Below are 23,759 nucleotides of genomic sequence, written 5' to 3' on the forward strand. Positions count from 1 at the left end.
TACGAAATATTGTTTTACTTTTAAATGCATTTTTTATTCTACTTTATTTTACTTTCCCCACAGCTGTTTTATTTAATTAATTTAATTATTTTTTAGGTATTGTTTTTTCATTTATTTATGTATAGTTTTTTATTATTATTTTTATTATTTTATTTATTATTTTATTTTATTTAATTTTTTCCCAAAGCAGTTTTATTTAATTCTTTAAATTATTTGTAGATATTGTTTTATTTTATTTATGTAGATTTTATTAACTATTTATTTACTAGATGTTTTATTTTATTTTCCCTACAACTGTTTCATTTAATCCCTTAAATTATTTTAAATATTGTTTTTTTTTTATTTATGTATATTTTACTAACCATTTATTTTATTAACTATTTACTAGATATTAATTTATTCTTAATTGCATTTTTATTTTATTTTACTTTATCTAAAGCTTTATCATTTAATTCAGTAATTCATTCAAAAGCATTTATCTATGTAGTTTTTATTTATGTAATGTTATTATATTTTTAATTGCGTTTTTTTTTCATGCCATTTTTTCCCATTATAATAGTTCTCTGTAACATCCATGGATGACTAGAACACATACCAACTAAACCCCAGTAAACTCTCATCCTGATTGCATGCGATCTATAAGAAAATGTTTATGAAATGTGAAATTTATAGACCACGATGGTGAATTCCACAAAGTCTCAGAGTTCAGCATGAGTTGCGTTTGGAGAGATTACTCTGTGCTGATGCGATCCAGATGGCTGTGTGCTGTCAGTGCAGGCGTGTGTGCGTGCATGCGTGTGTGTGAGAGTGTGTTTGTGTGCATATATGCATGTGTGTTTGCTGCAGGGTTGTTCTGGCCACCCTTTCGCCGTGCTGCTATCAGCGGTAATTAAGGTCGGCCTGTCAGCCTTTAGAGCCGCTGATAAGAAGGCCTCAGCAGACGTCTCTTTTCCACAGCTTTTTTTACTTTCCGTCATCATTTATAGAAGTCTGACATCTCTGTTTGTGTTTAATAAATGGTGATAGAGTAAGAGATTGATTGGTTTGAGGCTGAGAATATTTGGACATTGCTAGATTAATGCCTGTAATTATAAAATGATATAAAAATGGTGGACTGTTAGCTAGATATTAGCTTAAACGGATAACATTTAGCAGTTTTATCTTGCTTGTTTACATTTTATTTGATGTTATTAACATTTTGTGGATATATACTGTATACAGTTAAAGTCAGAACTATTAGCCCCCTGTTTATTATCCCCGCCCATGCTTTTCTGCACATAATAGTTTTAATAACTAATTTCTAATAACTGATTTATTTTATCTTTGCCATGATGACAGTAAATATTATTGGACTTGCTATTATTCAAGACACTTCTATAAAGCTTAAAGTGGCATTTAAAGGCTTAACTAGATTTATTAATTAGGCAGGTTAGAGCAATTAGGCAAGTCATTGTATAACGATGGTTTGTTTTGTAGACTTTCGAGAAAAAAATATACAGCTTAAAGGGGCTAATAATTTTGATAATATTAAAATGTTTTTTTATTATTATTATTATTAAAAGCTGCTTTTATTCTAGCCAAAATAAAACAATTAGGACTTTCTCCAGAAGAAAAAATATTATCAGACATACTGTGAAAATGTCCTTGCTCTGTTTCAAAAAAAAATCAAAGGGGGCTAATAATTCTGACTTCAACTATATATACAACTTTGTAGTTTTATTTATTTTGTTTAGTTATATTTTTATGCTAATATTATGTTATTTTTACATTATCTCCCATAATGAATTACAAAATGTTTGAATACCACTAGAGAAATGGTTAATAAAGACTTTGTTTTGATGTTGTGTCTGTAAAAAAAACCTTTCATTTACTACTCTTATTACTTTCTTTATCCTTTATTATATGCAGACTCAATACTTATTATATTTAGTTACAATTTATTTATTTATTAATTTAATTTCCAGTTTCCTTTGAATATTTATTTTTAAATTATTATTTGGCTACCAGATTTTTATATATTCTCATTTTGTAGTTACTAATATCATTATTTTATGATTTTGTCTCTTATTTGCACTAGTGATGTCATGAAGATTTTAATAGACTGCCTGACAAAAGTCTTGTCATCTATCCAAGTTTTAGGAACAACAAATAATAACTTCTAATAAACTGACTTCTAGATAGTCGTTTGGTATAAGATGTGGCTTATATGAAAGGCAAAAGCCTCTAGATTACACTTATTTTACCAAAATATAATATGATCATGCCTTGATTTTTAATGATTTAATTAGGACAGTAAGGTCTGACTTTGATTAGAAAAAAGCACTGAACAGAAATAGTGTACAGTATAGAATATAAAGTCATGCTGCAGTGAAAACAGAATGAATATTGTGTCTGACTCCCATGAGCTTGGAGGACTGCATCCATACATCTCTGCAATGACTCAAATCACTTATTAATAAAGTCATCTGGAATGGCAAAGAAAGCGTTCTTGCAGGACTCCCAGAGTTCATCAAGATTCTTTGCATTCATCTTCAATGCCTCGTCCTTCATCTTACCCCAGACATGCTCTAAGGTGACTGGGCTAGCCAATCCTGGAGCAGCTTGACCTTCTTTACTTTCAGGAGCTTTGATGTAGAGGCTGAAGTATGAGAAGGAGCGCTATCCTGCTGAAGGATTTGCCCTCTCCTGTGGTTTGTAATGTAATGGGCAGTACAAATGTCTTGATACCTCAGGCTGTTTATGTTGTCATCCACTCTGCCGATCTCTCACACCCCCCATACTGAATGTAACCCCAAACCATGATTTATTCCTTCACCAAACTTGACTGATTTCTGTGAGACTCTTGGGACTATGTGTGTTCCGATAGATCCTCTGCATTATTAGTGATGATTGCGATGCAATTCTACAGATGATTCATCTGAAAAATCGACCTTCTGCCACTTTTCCAAATGATCAACTAGAAGTCAAGTGATTATTTTTTGCTCTTACAACTGAGATCGATGACAAGACTTTCATTAGGTAGTGTAATATTGGTCTTATATCATCCTCCAATCTCTTCTCATAACCATATTTAGATTAACCATTGCAAAATATTAATTAATGAAACATGCAGCCCACATCCGTTTAATTTTTGTAGAAACCCGCCAATGTAAAAGGTAGAATTTCTCATCATCTCATCATCATTTCACATATCGGCGCTAAAAATGCTCATTTAAAACATTTTGCATTATTACGCTCCCCCTCCTAACACACACACACACACACACACACACACACACACACACACACACACACACACACACACACAAGCACTTTCCCCCTGTGATCTCCATCTCTGCAGGCTTTTAAATTCGCATTTGGTGTCTAGAAAGCCCTCGTGCCAGGTATGATTCAGCATGTGTTTCCAGGTGTCTCGCTGCCTCTTCCAGTTGGGATCCGCTCGCCAGTCACTCAAACGCCGCCGCTCTGTTTAACTCAAGATTAATACAACCATTACGGCGCTCAGGAAGTGCAAAACCCATATTTTCGGATTGCTTGCACACCGGAATTTATAGCTTTCACCGAGTCAATATTAGCTTTAAAGGCGCGAGGCTGTAGATTTTGCTTTAATGTTTCATCGTGCCCATCCAGAGAGGATGTTCAGCGCAGACGTCCTCCATAACTCTCCGTTTTAACCAGCGATCCGGTTAAACTCTAAAAGCAGCGGATGTATCTCGTTTTTTTTCGGCCAGTAAAAGCAGCCGTGGAAGAACCTCTGTGCCCTGGGGTAGCATTGAATGCTGAACGGACAGCATATTTCTCCACTATAACACACACATGCACTGAACACCGTATTTCTTCACACACACATACACACTCATCCCTGGAAAAGCGTCCCGGCTGTGGCTCGGGGCCAGGGAATGATGGAGAGTTAGGGTTATTTTTATTTTTTTAATGCGCTGGGGCTCCTCCAACACTCAGTTTGTTTAACGCGGCTGGCCTGTATTTTATTTTTATGTGCTGGATCAGCCAGTATCAGGTAGGACTTAGTACTGATGGATTCGGCTGATAGCGTTCTCTGAACTCTTCCCTCCCTGCTAATGGTGTCCTCTGAATTCCTGCACTTCAGATCAGCGGCTCGCTAATATCGAGGTGTTAAAGAAACGGACGGATAGATCTGAAAGATGCTTCGTCTTTGGAATGCGATTGGGGTTTGATAAAGCAAGATTGCATGTAAATTCTAGCCTAGATGTTTAACTTCATTTTAGTGGACATAAATATTATAGGACGTCCATCTGTCTGGCTGTTCATTGCCTTTAAGTCTATTAATTAATCCAGTCAACATCCAGTCTTTATCTGACCATTCATCTCTCCAGTTTTTTCCTCATTCATTCACTCGATCATTCATCTTCCTCCTTCCATTCTTCTATCCACCATTGTACCCATATCCCATCATTAATTCATCCATATGTCGATTCATCCATCCGAATCTTAGTATCTCTACAGTCATCCATTTATACTGTTTATCCATCTATCAATGCATCTATCCATCTATTACATTTATCCCACCATCATTTCTTTGTCCATTCATCTATACAGTACATTCTTATACAGTATTTCGTCATTCATCCTTTCACACATCTTGCCATCATCCATTTCTGTCAACGCCTTCTATTCATCTGTTCATCACTGTCATCCATTCATAGTACTTTCTTTCCATCTATTCATTTGTCCATCCATCCCTTTAACATTGGTTCGTGATTCTTTCTATCCATCCATCTATCCATCCATCATTCTTTCCATCCATCTATTAATCCATCCATAGTTCTTTCTATCCATAGTTATTTCCATCCATCCATCCATCCAGCCATCCATAGTTCTTTTCATTCATCCAGTCATCCATCCTTAGTTATTTCCATCATCCATCCATCCATGCATCCACAGTTTTTTTTCCAGCCATCCATAGTTCTTTACATTCATCCATCCATTCATAGTTCTTTTAATCCATCTGTCCATTTCTTTATCAACAATTCAGTTCTTTCCATCCATCCATCCATCCATTTATCCACCCATCTATGTCTTTATTATACATTCAGAGCTCTTTCCATCCATCTTTTTTTCATCCATTCATAGTTCTTTCCATCCATCCATCTCTGTTCATCATCTGTCCAATCATCTATTTTTCTTATCTTTCAGTCCATCCATCTTTGTCTTTTCATCTATTTGTAGACTTTCCATTAGTCAATCCCAACACCCATCCATCCATCCATCTATCCATCTGTCCATCCATTATCCTTTCCATTCATCCATCCATAAATTGTCCTTTCCATCCATCCATCCATCTGTCCGTCCATCCATCCATCCATCCATCCATTATCAATCTATCCATCATCCATCCATTCATCCATCCACTATAGTCCTTTCCATCCATCCATCCATCCATCCATCCATCATCCTTACCATCCATTCATCCATCCATCCATTCATCATCCTTACCATCCATTCATTCATTCATCCATCCATCCATCATCCTTACCATCCATTCATCCATCCATCCATTCATCATCCTTACCATCCATTCATTCATTCATCCATCCATCCATCATCCTTACCATCCATTCATTCATCCATCCATCCATTCATCCATTGTCCTTTTCATCAATCTGTTATCCTATCCTTTCATCTATCCAACCATCCATCTATCATTCTTTCCATACATCCACCCATAGTCCTTTCAATCCATCCATAGTCTTTTTCATCCATAAATCCATAGTCCTTTCCATCAATTTATAGTTCCATCCATACTATAGTTGATTTGTTTATCAACAATTCGGTTCTTTCCATCTTTCCACTCATCTCTTTATTATTATACATTTATAGTTCTTTCCATCCATCCATCAGTCTCTGTCCATCATCCATCCATTAGATCCACTAGTTTTCCACGCATGTGTAGATAGCATCTCTCCTTCACTTACCTCTCTTTCCATCCATCCATCACTCCCAACACCCCTCCGTCCACCCATCCATCTTTCATCCGAAACCTAGCCATGCTGTATCAAATCAGTTCAAGTTTTGCTTTGAGGTAAAAACAAAATATGAGGTAAAATATCAAGACATTTTAAAATAATAATCTTCCACCCATTCATCCATCTGTCCTCGCAGTATTTTGCACTTCACATTTCTCCCCTTTGTGTTTCCAAGAAGCTTATCTCTCTTCCAGAGTGGTCACGGCTAAGACAACCATTAAACAATTTCAAGCGCTGAAAGTAGCCCGACCTCAGATCTGCATTCGTTTAACATTCCTCCCTCATATTGCCATCATTTACGTCGTACTGTCGTCATACGGTAGGAATGGCAGTGATAAGTCATGTTTAGGACCCACCAGCCCGGCCATTCCTAGCGTACTGTGCGGTGTTCCCTCGCTCCGGTGGCTTAACCGGCACATTTCGTCCCCATCACAAGCTGCCATAAATCTCCCACCCCCTCAGCTATTCATTATCTCTACACTGGCGAACACGCCCATGGACACACACACAACCGATAGAGAACAGAAGGATGTGGCGTATTTTTAGGCCTGCTCGAGGACTCCTGAGAAGAAAGCTTGAAGGAATGCAGAGCACAGAGAGAGGAAATTGAGTGTTGAGGGCGGTGTGGAGATGCGTTGATTGATGGGACCCTTCCCTTTTCTCTGATTGGAGGAGGTGATTGGCCACTTGACCTCTTGGTGATCAATATGGACTCTACTCTATCTGTCTGACAACAAATGTGTGGAGGCCCATTGTGCTTCTGATAAGAGCCATTGTCTTTTTTCTTTACTGCAGGATAGTAAGCTCTGGCTTGCTGTCTGCAAATAGTAGGATGTCTACTAAGCTACTTAGTTAGCATCTTATCACAAGTGATTGGTCCATATTTGCTTGAGTCTACAATGTCTGCTGTTCTGTGACTTGCATACACATGTAAACCTTTACTGGAGATGATTGGAGTTGTTGGCTAAAATAGTCTGATGTAAGCACACTGATACAGTTATACATTGGATTTACTAATATTTAAATGGCTTTAAGTGGTTGTAAACCACTTATATTGGCTGTATTTAATATTAAAAATAATTTTTGGCGTGGTTTTTCAAATAGTCATGTTTTACATCCATCCAAGGCTGCATTAATAGTATTAGTTAATAGTATTAATAGTATTAGGCCTGTCACGATACAGACTCTTGTTGCACGATATATTGTTACAGAAATTGTTGTGATAACAATATTATTGTCATTTTGAGATCATTTTATGCCGCTGATTATATAATACCATAATTATGCAAATAGCCATACACACTTTATAATACTTAGCATTCTTATGGTTATTTAGATTTTATAACTTGATGTTTAAAAAGTCCAATTATTTATACTATTAAATGTCCTATTAGTAGGGTCAGACAGAATCTGCAGACATTTTTTGCTTTTTCTGCAGAGAATTTTGGACCAGATGAATAAAAATGTGCAAATTAAATATGTACGAAGTATACATACAGTAATGCATCTAATTATTGAGAAATTGTTACATTTAAAATGCATTATTTAATTAACAAAAAAGGCAAAATTTGTTTATTAAGAATAATTGATCTATCCCATACAGTGTGTGTGTAATAAAATAAAAATGCTATATTTTTTATAATTTTATTAGTGTTATTTTATTTTTAATGCACTAATAACAAATTAATAATAATAACAATAATAATAAATTATATAAAATGCCATAATAACAATAATAATAATAATAATAATAATAATAATAATAATAATAATAATAATAATAATAATAATATATTATATTAAATGCAAAATAATAATAATAATAATAATAATAATAATAAATTATATAAAATGCAAAAAGAAATATAATAATAACAATAATAAATTATAGAATATGATAATAATAATAATAATAATAATAATAATAATAATAATAATAAAAATAATAATATAAAATGTTTTAATAATAATCCAGGATAGCATAATACTTTACAAAATCATGATGTGCAGATGTATGTACAGGTATATAACTATATGCAATATTATATGTAGCCATATTATGCACAAATTGAAATGTAAATTAAATACTGTATGTTGTTAAATAAATATGTTTGTAAGTAGTGTTGTTGGTTCCCCAATTATGGTTCATGAGATAAATTGCCTAAGGGAAGAAATTGTTCCTCTGTCAGTCCATTACTGTCTCTAAATACGAAATATTACTGACCACAAGCTTTTGAATGACAGTGTATATTATTTATCCGTTTTATAAGTCCCAAATCAGGAGTTTTAGGGAGGAAGCGAGTGTGTCGCTGCTGCAGTCATCACGCCTCTTCTCTCTTCATGGCCACCCATCATATCCAGTGCATAGGAAAGATTAGATCACAGAGGAAAAATCCCATCCTTGTTTAAAGATAAATCTAGCCGGACACGTGCGTCAGGAAAAAAATTGAAGAACGGAAGAATTCAAATTCTCTTTTGCGCCACCATCATTTCCCTGAGTTGGCATGATACCGTGATCTGAATATCATGTGTGTTTACATGGACGTGTGAGCGATTCTCATCCATCATTTCATTCTCTTTATCCCCCACATCCCAGCGCACATCCTGTTATTCGCCTCTCCTCAAGCCGTCCTCCCCGGGTTTCTCTCTTCACCTCATCTTTTCCTTTGATTTTTATTTTTAGCACTCGATGCATTTTGGCAGGGCAGATACAGAAGGGCTCATCGGGACCAGGCAGTGAGGCTGTGGAGCTGAAGGGGAAGTTCCTTTTTTTTTTTTTTTTTGCCCAAAGTAAACTGACTCACCTCAGGGGCAGCGGCTGCCTGTGGTCTAAACCCGACCATAATGAGCACGGCTAGTCAGGAGGTCAGTGTATTAAAAGGCCTCTCTGACAGGACATGTTAGTGCTCCCGGTGCCTCCTGGAACATCACCAGCGTTCGTTTTATTAGTTTGCGCCAGGACACGGTGGTTTTTACAGGCCTGGGTGGCCCGTCTGTGTGCGCATGTGTTTTGCGGGATACATCCCATCTCCGTTGCTTTTGATGGTCAAAATGACAGAATTAAGAGCTGTACGGCGGCCTGTGGGTATCATACTGAGTGTGTGTGTGTTTCTGTCAGGTACACAGGCTTCTTTCTGGAGCTGCAGTGTCAGTCTGGATAGAATCAGGTCAGTCAGTTCCTCAGAGGAGTTGAGGAGAACACGACGAAATAGAATAAAAGAGAAAGAAAGGGTTTGCCAGCGATTTGAGACGCTGATAAGAGGAAAAGTGAATATGCTGCAATCTCGGGATGAGAATAAATGGTGCGTCCTTTAAGATAGTAAAATAGAAAGGGGATATTTTATAAAACTGTAGTGCTCCTGATGCAATATATAGACCATATTTATTTAACAAATAAGGCAATCCCAGAATGTGAACATTAAGACAAAAAAACAACTAAAGTTGGGGGGGAAAGGTATTAACACATCACCATTTTTCTCAGAAAACATATTTCTAAAGGTGCTGTTGACTTGTAATGTTCACCACATGTTGGTAACAACCAAAGAAATCAATATATGCAAAGAAAACAATATTAATTAGTTTAAAAATTAAGTTATGTGTAGGCCCACACGGAATCTGCGCGCGCAGAATTCCGCAGAATTCTGCAGATTTCTGCAGTTTTTTAGCCCATTATAAATTCTGTTTATTTACTTGAGTAAATGTGTAAATCTGAATTTATTCAGTTTTTATTTAGTAATTTATTACTTTTTATTTAATATATTAAAGTGTAAGTTATGATACTCCGCTGGATACTCCCAAAATAATTTAGCAGAAATATGCAGATTTTACTAAAATTCTCTGCAGAAATAGCAAAAAAACGTCCGCAGATTCCGTCTGGCCCTAGTTATGTGTAGTAAAATGAAATGACATAGGAAAAAAGTATTGAACACATGAAGAAAGGGAGGTGTAGAAAGGCAGTGAAAGCCCAGACAGCAGCTGAAATTTCTCAGTAGTTCCTCCTCTGCCCTTCGTCATTGTGAATGAATATCAGCAGCTTTAGTCTAACATCTACATTATTAGAATGATGAAGATGAAAGCAGAGTAAACATTTCAGCAAGACAATAATCCACAACACAGCCAAGCAAACTCTCAAATGCTTTCAGAGAAAGAAAGCCAAGCTGTAGAATGGCCTAGCCAATCACCTGCCTTGAATCTAATAAAAAAAAATTAATGATCAGATTTAATAGGCAAGACTCACAGAACCATCAAGATGTTTACACTTTGCTGAAGTCAAAATCAGACCTGAGCAATTCATGTGACTTCATTTTCCATATGGGAGGTATCTTTAAGCTGCCATCACCAAAAAAGCCTTATTTATAAAGTATTAAATAGGTAAAATTTAAAATATTAAACATTGTTATTACAAATTTTTTTGATATTTTTGTTTTTATACCGCGGATGCCCTTCCAGCCACTAGGAAACACCCATACACACTCTTTCACACACATACACTACAGCACCCGGAGGCAACCCACGTGTACACGGGGAGAACATGCAAACTCCACACAGAAATGCCAACTGCCCAGTCGGGGCTCGACCCAGTGACCTTCTTGCTGTGAGGCGATCGTGCTACCCACTGCGCTACCGTGATGCCCTACTTAAAGATCAGTAACTTGTGTGTGCTAGTTGTATGCTTCTGGGACCATGTTGTTAGCTTAGCAACATGCTAACACCAAGCATTTTATGTCATACAGAGTTGCTTCATATCAATTCGTTTGTTTGCTATCCAAGTAGGTAACCATCTAGGAAAACAGTAAGCTCTCTAGGTTTTGGCAATGATCCAGCAAGTTTCAGTGTTTAAGAGGTCAAAGAAAAAATGAGAGGGAGGAAAAGAAAGCGAGGCAGAGGGAGGATGTTTTAGACACACGCTTCACCACTGACACTCTAGCACACGTGGCTAACGCTAACCCTGAGACATTCTCCAGTCTGCCGCCTCTATTTGTCAGTACACTGGAGGCTTTGACCATCTCAGCTAACACTACATGATGTTCACCCTCCCTTTTTCTGTTACCGCAGTTTTGACCTAACAGGCCACACTCCCAGAAACAGCTGCACTTGACTGACGGCTAGTTATGGCAAACTAATTATTTGCAATGCTATGAGTAGCGTATTGTTCATATGCTCACTGAAGTGATCAAAAGTGACAGTTTTTAAGAAACCACTTGAAAATCCTGATTTATTATTAATATTTGTGACACCAGACCACAAATAAGTCATAAGTGTCAATTATTGGATGTGGAGATTTACGCATTAGCTGTAATCTGAATGTGTAAGCTTTACATTGATGTATGGTTTGATATGATAGAACATCATTTGGCCAACTTTTTGACAACTATTTGCACAAATATTCACTTAATTATTTAACAACACACCAAATTTACATTTCAATTTAAATATAATGACACTAGATCACAAATAATTCAATTCAATTCATCTTTATTTGTGTAGCGCTTTTACAATGTAGATTGTGCCAAAGCAGCTTCACATCGAAGATTGCATAATGGTAATAATATCATAAGTGTCCATTTTTCTGGGTGTGGAGATTTAAGCATTAGCTGTAATCTGAATATGTAAGCTTTCCATTTATGTATGATTTATGATAGGACAACATTTGGCCATGATAGAAGTATTTGACAATTGTTAACGTATTAAGAAAATCACCTTTAAAGTTGTGCAGATGAAGTTCGTAGCAATGTATATTACTAATCAGAAATTAAATTTCAATATATTCACGGTAGGAAATGTACAAAATGTCTTCATAGAACTTTTAATTAAATTTCTAATGATTTAGGGCATTAAATAAAAGGAAAAAAGACCCATACAGTGTATTTTATTGCTGTTCTTTAAAGATAACATAAAGATCTGATCACATTTCTTCTAGTCAGAATCATTTGGGCGTATTTATTATTTTCCTATTATTTATTATTTATTTTACTTTCTTAAAAGCGATAATTGGTGTTAATAATAAAGCTTTAAATTAGTTGTCAATTACTGTCATTGACTCCTTTGAAGTTAAAACAGTTTGCAAGGCAAGTTTATTTATATAGCACATTTCATACATAATAGTAACTCATAGTGCTTTACATAAACTAAAATAAAAGAAAAAAGAAATGATTAAAGGAATAAAAAAATTATTAAAATATGGAGCAAAAAAAGGTTTTAAAGAAATTAAAAATAAAAGAAAGACTTAATAGTGTGATTTTCCGAATGTAGCACAGTGCTCATTCAATAGAGGCACAGCTAAACAGTTGTTTTAAGCCTTGATTTGAATGGGCCTAATGTTGGAGCACATCTGATCACTTCTAATTCCAGCAGCGGGGGGTGTATTAGCTAAAGGCAGATTCACCCTACTTTAAACAAACTCTTGGAATATCTAATTTACTTGATCCTAATGATCTGAGAGATCTGTAATATAATGAGGTCCTAGGCCATTTTGTGATTTATAGTAGACAAGTAGTAATACGTTAAAATCTATTCTGAATGTAGGGAACCAGTGTAAAACGATGGTGTGGTGTTGTCTAAAAATGCATGTAAACAGGTATTTAGAAGATGATAACAGAATAAATTAAGAAAATATGTTTTACTAAAACACATAACCATAAATTATCAAGAGAAACGTACTTCCAGAGAAACAGACTTTTCAGTAGCCTCTTTTTTTGTAGCTGTGTACTTAATTATACGCATATATATATAGAACATTTCAATGTGGTCATGTCATTGGCCCATAAACATTTCCTGCTTGTTATCAAATTATTTCATAACTGTTACAAGAGGCAATTTAATCATAACCTAATGTTAAACTGCTATCATAACATTATTTATCAATATTTGGCTCTTGTTAGATTCTCAGAGGCAATAGAAATTAAAAATGTAAAACATGAAATACATTGGGACCATTGTTTATGTTTACATCCCTCATGATGGTCTATACAGTATATGTTGTCTTCAGCATCATTACTGTGTAGTTTCATGCTTAAGTACCACACATCTATAGATCGTCGACAGGGAATTGGAAGTGAATCTGTCAACAGGACCTATTTTCAATCGCAGCCTGTCAAAAATGTGCTGTCTGAAATCTAATTAAGTGTGTGTTCTCCTCCAAACAGGCAGGAGGCACTGTTGGCAGCCATCAGCGAGAAGGACGCCAACATCGCTCTACTGGAGCTTTCGTCCTCAAAGAAGAAGAAAACTCAAGATGAGGTGGCTCTGCTGAAGAGAGAGAAAGACAGGCTGGTTCATCAACTCAAACAGCAGGTAAGACCCAAAAAAAAAAAAAAAAAACCCAACCAAACAGCAGGTGAGATCAATGACAGTCTGGCCGTCTGCATCTAGACCAAGGCACGAGGCAAAACCATAGACTAAAATGAGCACAGACCTCAGTCCTCCTAGTTTCCTAGAGGAGTTCTTCAACCTCACCCACAGGAATTACATTGGTGAAGCTTAAACCAGACGTTCGTCAGTCTAACAGAAAAAAAAAACTGAAAATAGTCCCACCTCAAAGGGACAATTTAGATTTTATAGCTCAAGTCTAGCAAGCTTTTTTGTTTTGCTGACGAATTGTGTGTTTCTGACCCAAATGGGAGCTTCGCTTTTCATGCTTTTGAACTCTCCGACTCTCTCGTTCCTCAGGCCCTGATTGTGTTTTACTGTAAAAACACTTTTGGGTTTTGCACTCTCCAGTCAAAATGATACGTGCGTCATAATTGAAAGCATGCCACAGATGCTGTCTGTAGACGTTAAGTTGACAATACCCTGAAATCCTGTCTCTTATGAGGGGCGTGAATACATGGAAACATAAGATCGCTCTGGATATGCTGGTGTTCACAGATTGGCTAACCAGCTGACCTTGCTATCGTAGTGTTGGTTAGCAGTTCAAGGAGAGGCTGAAGAACATATACATTATAGGGAAACACACGTTGGGAATAAAATCTTGAGTTTGGAGATCCAAACCGGGTACAGATGTCCAGCCGCAGAGTACAGTGCATGTTTTGGGATTATTTGACTCCTCCTGGTTCCCACAAACCACCTGCAGAAAGCACACACAGACTAGTGGCTGTGTTATGCACTTAATTGTTAATAGTCGTTTTTGAAGGTCTGTCGGTTCTCTGCTAATCGATTAATCGCTTATTTTTATACAGATACGTTTTTTTTTTTACTCTGTATGGATGTTAAATTGTAATAAATATAATTAAAATGAACCAAATTGTGAAATTCAAGTTGTGTCTGTCTTTTTCATCTTACAATTTGGTTCATTTTTCTTTATATTTATTACAGTTTAACATCCAAACTGAGTTAAAAGCCTCTTAAGTGTACAGGATATGCTGATGCTGTGTTCACAGTATTGCTAACCAGCCGACCTTACTTTTGTAGTAGTTAGCAGTTCGAGGAGAGGCTGAAGAACAAGCTCTGGAGGATTTATAGGGAGACACACATCGGGAATGAAGTCTTGGAGTTTGGAGATGCAAACAGGGTACAGATGTCCAGCCGCAGAGCCGTCAAACAGAGCAGTTTTAGGATTATTTGACTCCTCCTGGTTTCCAGGAACCACCTGCAAAAAGCACACACAGACGAGTGGCTATTTTCTACTTTATTGTTAATATTAGTTTGTATTGCTAATTGATTATTGGCTTATTTTTATACAGTTAAGAGGTTTTTCAGCTCAGTTTGGATGTTAAGTCGTAATAAATATAAAGGTAAATGAACCCAATTGTGAGATGAAAAGTTTTTTTATGTTTATCCAAATTAAACATAATTAAATTTGTTTGGTGTGCACTTTATTTTGAAGTGTCAGCAGAATGCGTAATAAAAATTAAAAGATTTTATCCATAATGCAAATGCCATTAAGATATGACTAATCAACATTATATTACCAGCATTCATGTTGTTACTGTTACAAGATCACATCTGACCTTGCTAGCTAGCTAGTCTAATTTAATAATGCACATTCCAATGTTTGGCAAAACATACATTTGATTGATTTACAAAAAACTAATTTGCTAAAAACTTTTTTGAGTTGTGAATATGTCATCATAACTTATTAATATGGACTTTTTAGGTACAAATGTATACCTTTTGAAAAGGTACCACCCCAGTGGCAGATCGCGTACTTTTGTTTCGGAGAGTGTACAGTTTCAGTCAATAATATTAGCCCTCCTATGAAATTAGTTCTAAAGTGTTGTTTAGTGAAGGAAAGATTTAAGGTTTAAAACACATTTTATTATTAAAACATAAAAGTTTTAGTAACTTATTTATAGTAGCTATTTTTTGTCTTTGTCATTTTGACAATTCATAATATTTCACTAGGTATTTGGCAAGATACTAGTATTCAACTCCAAGTGCCATTTAAAGACTATATCTAGGGTAATTATAAGTTAATTTAATTAGGTCAATTGAAAAGAGCCTAAAAATGCAAGAAATTATTACAAATTAATATAAAATAATTAAAAACCAAACTGAAATATAAAAATTTTTCTTGGTCTATGAAATATAACTTTAGAAATATTTGAAAAAATAATAAAACATTTGCAGTAGGGATAGGGCTATATATATATATCAGTATATCGTTCCAGCATCGATAACCCAATGTGTGGATCTGCAATGTTGAGATGGCATTGTAATTAACCAGAAAACACCCTTTTTTTTAAGAACTGCATGTGACTATGTAAGAGTTAAAGTATGAATTGAAACCATTTGGGCAATAGAAAGGATCAAATGTGTAGCTTGAACATAAAATAATTGCGTTTAATTATCTCTACAACTAAGACTATAGTAGAAAACATTTGAAGAGGATCACAGAAGTTTTTCAAAATTATCCTGAGACAAGAATGAATGTTGATGAATAGTTTTAGGACAGCTCAAAGTTTTGATATGCTTTAAATATTGACTATTGTGTACAGTATTATTTTACATTTAATTTCTGTGTTTTAATACTGGTAAGACTCTACAAAAACATAAAGCACTGTTTATTTATTTTGTATCTTTGATCTATTTATTAATTTATGCTTTAAACAAAATAATGATCATTATGTAATATGTTTATTTTATTTTATACAGATCAACTCCCTTAAAAAATCTTCACAATCAATGTAAACCTATGAATTGTTTCCAAATAGAGACACACACAAAAACTCTGCATCTCTGTTTCCAGTACAAACCGGCCACACACATGTACACAAAACCCAGCGGCAACAGAAAAACAAAGCGACCGAGAGCCACGATATGCACATCCACACTTTAACTCCATTCATGCACACGCTGGAAAACAGACGTCTGAATGACAGGCTATCAGCTCCAGCATTCCTCGGGAAATGGGTGTCAGCAGTGCTAGATACTCTGCACCCGCAGCCCCTGAGATCAGGAGGGCAGCCTGCGCCCCGTCCCTCTCACTGTCAATCACACAATCTGCTTAAGAGCCGCTGCTCTCCTGACATACTAATGGTTGAGGTCGGAGATAAAGGTTACACGCGGTGGTCCTAAATCAGGGCTTTCTGAGCAGTTTTACTTCGGGGTCAAAGTTAGGAGCCAACTTCGGAAAGGTTAAGACACGTCCTTTTCACAGCAGAAAGACACATTACAAGCAACCGTTTGCCGTTTATCCTCATTTATAATCATTAGTTTAATCATTAGATAAAGATCGCATGCAGTGGTCCTAAATCAAGGCTTTTTGGAGCAGTTTTACTTCAGGGTCAAAGTTAGGAACAGTGTTGGGAACAAGTTTAAGACATGTCTTCAGTACAGACACATTACGAAGAGCAGTTTAGCATTGGTTGTTATTTAAATCATTAGAATTTGAAGTTTCAGGTTTGGTGATAATAAACAGCGATAGCCTGAAGGTGTTTTACATGATGCTGCACTAACACACTTACCAGGTTTATAATAACAGCTAAGATACTTTATTAAATGTAGCCATATGCATAATTATAGGTGGAAATTGCAAAGGGAAACTGTCCAACAAGTCTAATCTTTACACTGTGGGTCAATTTGAAAGTATTGCATAAGAAATGTAATGATACGTAAATTATGGGTGGAAGTTTTTAAGGAAAACTCTCTAATTTAAGTCTAATCTTTGCAATATGGGTCAATTAGAAAACATTTTGTAAGAAATGTAACCATATACAAATTATGGGTGGAAGTTTTTAAGGAAAACTCTCTAATTTAAGTCTATTCTTTAAACTATGGGTCAATTTGAAAGCATTTCATAAGGAATATGACCATATGCAGATTATGAGTGGAAAGTCTAATCTTTATTCTATGGGTCAATTTGAAAGCATTTTATAAGAAATGTAACCATATACAAATTATTGTTGGAAAGTTTTAAGTAAAACTGTCTAATTTAAGTCTAATCTTTGCACTATGGTTCAATTTGAAAGCATTTCATAGGGAATGTAACCATATGCAAATTATGGGTGGAAAGTTTTAAGTAAAACTGTCTTATTTAAGCCTAATCTTTACTCTATGGGTCAATTTGAAAGCATTTCATAAGAAATGTAGCGATGTGCAAATTATTGTTGGAAAGTTTTAAGTTAAACTGTCTAATTTAAGTCTAATCTTTACACCAAGGGTGCTCAACCTTGTTCCTGGAGATTTATCTTCCTGTAGATTTCAGCTCCAACTCTGATTAAACACACCTGAATCAATTAATTAGGACCTGAACAGCACTTGATAATTACAGGCAGGTGTGTTTCATATAGGTTGCAACTGAAATCTCCAGGAATAAGGTTGGTCAGCTCTGCTTTACACTATTGGTCAAGATTTTTACACACACGACTTGTTGCCATCCAAATAAATTACTTTATTAGCACATTTTGCTTTATGTACACTGAAAAAAAAAACATTTTGGTTTTGTTTGGGATGAATTTAAACAAACAAACACAATTTATAAATGTTCAACTTCATTTGTTTGTTTAAAGTCAGCCCATGTAAATTGTTTGCAACCATTTACCTTTAAACTATTTAGTAAAATCTAAATAATGTGTTTTTCAGTGTAAAAACTTACTACAAAAGTTAAATTATCTTTATTTTATTCATAAAAAAGCACAATATACATCTTTTACATCCTGTAGTAATTCCACCCTCCCATTTCTGTGATATTAATGACTTATTTTACACCAAACTTGACTTTTGTCCAATCAAATGCCCTCAGTAAAGGAAAAATTACATATTTTTTCAATCATTGGAATAAAAAATCTGAATTTATTTATGCTATAAATAAGGGAATTTTCTTTTTTTCTTTTTCTTTTCTTTTTTTTTGTTGTTGTTGATGTTTTGATTCACATATAGTTGAATTTTAGAAATATTGTTAATATTATTAGTTTATAAGTGGTTATTATACACTTTATATTCATTAATATTGCACTTACTGAATGGATTTAGCCTTTTATTATTATTATTATTATTATTATTATTATTATTATTATTATTATTATTATTATTACTTTTTACACTTCAAATCTCAACCCCAATGCATTAATAACATAAATATAAGATATAGTATTATTGTCATTTGTAACCATTAGGATTGTGGTTTGTGGTGCATAAATGATGAAGATCTCCAGCCTGAAGGTGTTTGTGGTGGCCTAGGGGAAGGGCGAGTGCTTCTGGATTAGGGTTGAGGATCAGGGTCGTGGGGTTTGACTGACAGGGGATGAGTGTGACATAGTGGTACATAAACGGAGTATTTTTCTTTCACTTTTTTTCGAGAGACAGATGTGCGTAAAGATGTAGGGCTGATAATAATGGCTCGGAGGGGGGAAAATTCCTGGTGGTTCTTGTCAAGTCTTGTTAGGTCTGTCAAAAAAGAAAAAAAGAATAGTATCAGAAGTGTGCCTTTACTACAGATATCATATGTATATTTTGTCCAAGTCTTTAAAATCAAATTAAATTTTTTATTTTTTAATATCAATTTATCACCTCTCTGCAGCAGAGCTAAAATAAATTAGGGGGGGGGATTATTATTTATATCTATATAAACATTGGCTCAGTGGTTAGCACTGTTGCCTCACAGCAAGAAGGTTGCTGGTTCAAGTCCCGGCTGGGTCAGTTGGCATTTCTATGTGGAATTTGCATGTTCTCCCATGTTGACGTTTCTCTGGGTGCTTCGGTTTCCCCCACAGTCCAAACACATGCACTATAGGTAAATTGAATAAACTGAATTGGCCGTAGTGTATGTGTGTGTATGGATGTTTCCCATCGGCTGTGTAAAATATATGCTGATAAAGTTGGTGGTTCATTCCGCTGTGGCGACCCCTGATGAATAAAGGGAATAAGTCGGAGGAAAATGAATGAATGAATTATTATTAATAATTAATATCTCATTGTAGTATATTTTGTCACAAATGCAGTATTTAATAGTTCTGAAGAAGTAACAGCCTTTTATCTATAAAAAACCTTTATCCAATCGTGTGGCTTCTCATTTGTTTCATCTCACTCGAGCGGATTGTGATGTACTCAGCGTGTGATAAATGGAGCCCGTCATCGTGTTTAAATTATATTTTCTCGACGACGAGCAGATGGGACTATTTGATGTCTAACAAAATGATGCATAATCAACAGCCGTTACTGTGATCCAGAGATTTGAGGTGAAGGAAATGAACTAGTATGAAACCACAAAAAAAGAAGAGGAGAAAAAAAAAAGCGAGAGAAACCAAGCAGTGTAGTTTTTCATAACAAAAAGAGCGGAGCGAGAAGACATCCCGTATCTGTTTTTGTTTTGCGATGCATCACTCTTTAAGCTATATCTGATGTGTTTCAGAAAGAAACTGAGCAGGCTTTGTTCTTTTTCTTTTGCGTATTCTCCGTCTGTGTGTCTGTCAGCCACAGTGATGATGATGACGATGTAAAAATAGGACTGATGCTTGGCGAGTGTCTTTTGAAGAATCCACATAGAGAAATCTCTGCTCTTTGTCTTGAGGTCTCATCCGGCTCTGATGTGTTGTCCAACGTTTATTAGCATTTTAGAGAAGAAAACTCAGATTAAACTCTCTGCTGATATCACAAACTTGACAGATTAATATTTAAGGGGCAGTTCACCCAAAGATGGAACTTTTCTCTCTATTTACTCACTATCAAGTGGTTCCAAAGCTTTGTGAGTTTCTTTCTTCTGTTAAACACAAAAGAAAAAAATTCAAAGAAAGCTGCCAACCTGTAACCGTTGACTTATACGGTAGAAAAAAGCAGAAGTCAATGGTTACAGGATTTCCACATTCTTCAAAATCTCCTTGTTTGTGTGCAGAAACTCATAAAGCTTTGGAACTTAATTACCTTAACTTAATAACAGAATTTTCATTTTTGACTGAACTATTCTTCCAATCCCTCATTTACACTAGCAGCGACTTTGTCGCTCTGGGTGTCGATCTACTCCAGACGTACAGTAGTGTAGGTCTACAGCATGGAGATTACAACCGGCCTCTGCAGGAGCTCAGAGAGGATTACGTGAGCTCTACTGGTGCTCCTATTGGCTATTGCTAAAGAAAATCGCTCTTCATTTGCATAAAGTTGAAGGATTCTCAACTTTATTGCATCACTCGACACGCCCACCTGGTGGCCAACGGTTGCTGTTGCTTGGTTGACTGAGGTCTCCGGAAGTTGCTTAGGGGCCAATCACTCCGAATGTGCTTTTACGTTCCATAAACGCAAAGTGCACCTCACTGCCTTTTATGTTGACAAGAAAAAAAGAAGCGCGGTGCTCTTTTTATGTCACTAGGCAACGACTGAATCAGCTGCGTAATGTGGGCTAGTGTTGCTGTAGATGTTAATATAATTTTAATATTTCATAATATTGAGATATTCAAGATTTGTGAGTCATACAGCTCCCACTACCTCAAACAGCAACCACAAGTTTCTCCTCCATCTTCAAAAGTCTCTGTAGTCATCTTGACAGCACAAACACTGCAGGCACCTCAACGGAAACCCCGCCTCTGCTCTCATTTGATTGGAGAATGAAACCGACGTGACTGACATAACACAATTTTTCCGCTCAGAGTTGATTTTTTTTCAACTGCGAGTGCATGACGCACAGGGCAAAAACGCAAGGCACAGAAGACAGTTAAAACGCGAGGCGCTTAGGGCACATAAACAGCTAACGCTCACAGCTGTAAGTCAATCATTCAAAAAAGGCACCTTGCAGTGTGAAAGACGCTTAACTTTTAAGGTGATTTTAGAAGCAGATCAGAAAATGTTTATGGAATAATACAAGAGTTATATAAGAGTTAATAATATAAGAGTAATGATACCAAACCTTTCAAGTCATCTCAACATCAGTCAAACTGACCCAAAATACTACACGTACAACTTTGTAAATTAACTTAGCTCACTTGTTAAAATAAGTTAAAATAACATAAACATATTTGCTTGTGACTTTTTTATAAGCTATATAAACTTTGAAACCTGGTTAACCTAACAAGAGGCAATTCAGTCATAACTTAATGTTAAAGCAGCTGTCATAACATTATGTATGGCTCTTTTTGGTTTCTCGGAATCTATAGAAATGAAAAATGTAAAACAGGAAGTACGTTGGGACCATTGTTCTTGTTTACATCCCTTAAAATTGTCTATATTTTTAAATGTAGCAGTAGAGCTATTAATATTAAGTATTTTATTATTATTATTATTATTATTATTATTTATTTTTATTATTATTATTCATTCATTTTCTTTTCGGCTTAGTAGTCTGGGGTCGCCACAAGCGGAGTGAGCTGCCAACCTATGTTATCAAACATGTTTTACACAGTGGATGTCCTTCCAGCTACAATCCAACACTGGAAAGCACCCATACACTCTTACATCCAGATACACTACGGCCAACTTAGTTTATTCAATTCACTAGCGCGTGTGTTTGGACTGTGGGGGAAATTAGAGTGACCAGAGGAGACGCAAACACAGGGAGAACATGCAAACTCCACACAGAAATGCCAAGTGACCCAGCCGAGGCTGTCCATTATTATTATTATTATTATTATTATTATTATTATTATTATTATTATTATTATTATTATGTATTTTACATAACTATTATTAGTAACTATTATTATTCTTTTATTTCTAGTTTATTTTATTTATTTATTTCATTGTTAATGTTGTTGTTTTGTACAAATGTGTATTCTTAAATGCCTATCATCTTTAAATTTAATTTAATTAGTACTTAAAAAGCCAAATGACAATGACCTAAATTGGATAAGGAAGAAAATCCCCCAAATGCTTTCTTTTTCCTTGCTCTCACTATAAAAAAATACCCATTAATAATTAGCAGTCTCTGTATTTTATGATCCACATGTGTTTTCCATTCATTGACGGTTCCGAACTGAATTATTGGACCTTGATCTCTGCTCTGTCAACTTTTGATGTTGAAAATTCAACACTGCAGTTTAACGTTATTAAGTTATTTCTAAAATACTGCATGTTATTAACTCAAGAATAGCAGTCGGTGTAGGAGGGTGACCTTAAACCCCAATTGCATTCCCCCTCCCACCCCTCAAACCCTCTCTAAAAGCAGTCCTGGCTCAAGCAAACCTGCCGAAAACACTCCCACCTGCTTGAGGCGTCCAAAACCATATTTGATAAGTCGTAAAATTTATCATCCTTGCCCCTGCACGGTCTGAAGAGGCTGCATTAATCCACGCCATTATCGTGGAGCATGATTTCAGCACATTAATCATCCGGCCGCTCGTATGTGAAATCTTTACGATGCTGGAGAGACTCCGCTCATGCACACTGGGCTCTCTGTGTGTGCTGTGGAAAAGGTGTAGACTGGTTAGTGTGGTCACCGCCTCTAAACCAACCCCTCCTCCATCATAACTCTCAGCACAAACTTCCTGGCTTTTCCCATGTTAACTGTATGTCAGCCGACTTATGTGTGTGTGTTTGGGGTTTCTTATGTCAGCGCCGGTGTTACAGAGGGACTGGGATTTGTTTGGGTAAAGTCAGGAGAAGCAATAGTAGTGAAATTGCACCGATTTTGATGTTGAAGCAAAAAAGATTGTGCTTTTGGATGCATTTTTTGGGTTTTTTAAGCTATCTATGGTCAGGTGTAGCTATGTGGCAGCACAAATCTCTTCCTTTTCTTGCATTTTAGAATAAAACCACAATATAATGCAGTATTAGATATAGAAAATGTGTTTTTAGACTGATGACTTCAAGACTTTCTAGGGTCACACTTAAAAAAAACATTTGTGCATTTATTTAATTCATCTTTATCATTATTTCTGTAGCGCTTTTACAATGTAGATTCTGTCAAAGCAGCTGAACATAGATGTTCTAGCAAATTGAAACTCTCAGTCTAGTTTCAGAGTTGAAATTCAGTTTAGTTCAGTTCAGTCTGGCTTTATTTTCAAAGTCCAAACACTGAAAAGCAGATCAATTGATGCACTGCCCCACAAGTCCCGAACCAAGCAAGCAAGCCGGTGGCGAAGAACAAAAATTCAAATTCAATTTTCTATATCTAATACTGCATTATATTGTGGTTTTATTCTAAAATGCGAGAAAAGGAAGAGAATTGTACTGCCACATAGCTACACCTCACCATAGATAGCTTAAAAAACCCAAAAATGCATCCAAAAGCACAATCTTTTTTGCTTCATCATCAAAATCGGTGCAATTTCACTACTGAAAGTGAAGGGAAAAAAAACTTGAGAGAAATCAGGTTCAGTTGGGCACGACCTTACCGTCTCTGGCCAAACTTCTTGTGGAGATCCACAGTCTAGGCACCAGAGGCTAAAGAAT

At 35.7% G+C, this 23,759-nt stretch overlaps 1 protein-coding gene across 5 annotated transcripts in view; it reads left to right on the forward strand.

Moving 5' to 3' along the window:
- Positions 1 to 23,759, forward strand: part of erc1b (ELKS/RAB6-interacting/CAST family member 1b) — a 307,170-nt gene that overhangs the window by 223,794 nt on the left and 59,617 nt on the right. For all 5 annotated transcript variants that reach the window (XR_015942247.1, XM_088649956.1, XM_088649957.1 and 2 more), the window contains one exon: positions 13,151 to 13,298. Coding sequence is in view for 4 of the 5 variants with exons in the window: in XM_088649956.1 (XP_088506082.1) it covers positions 13,151 to 13,298 (148 nt within the window). In the remaining variant the exon portion in view is untranslated. The remainder of the gene's footprint in view (positions 1 to 13,150; positions 13,299 to 23,759) is intronic.

This window comes from Danio rerio, chromosome 4 (genome assembly GCF_052040795.2).
Source record: "Danio rerio strain M-AB ecotype USA chromosome 4, GRCz13ab, whole genome shotgun sequence".
Taxonomy (NCBI): domain Eukaryota; kingdom Metazoa; phylum Chordata; class Actinopteri; order Cypriniformes; family Danionidae; genus Danio; species Danio rerio.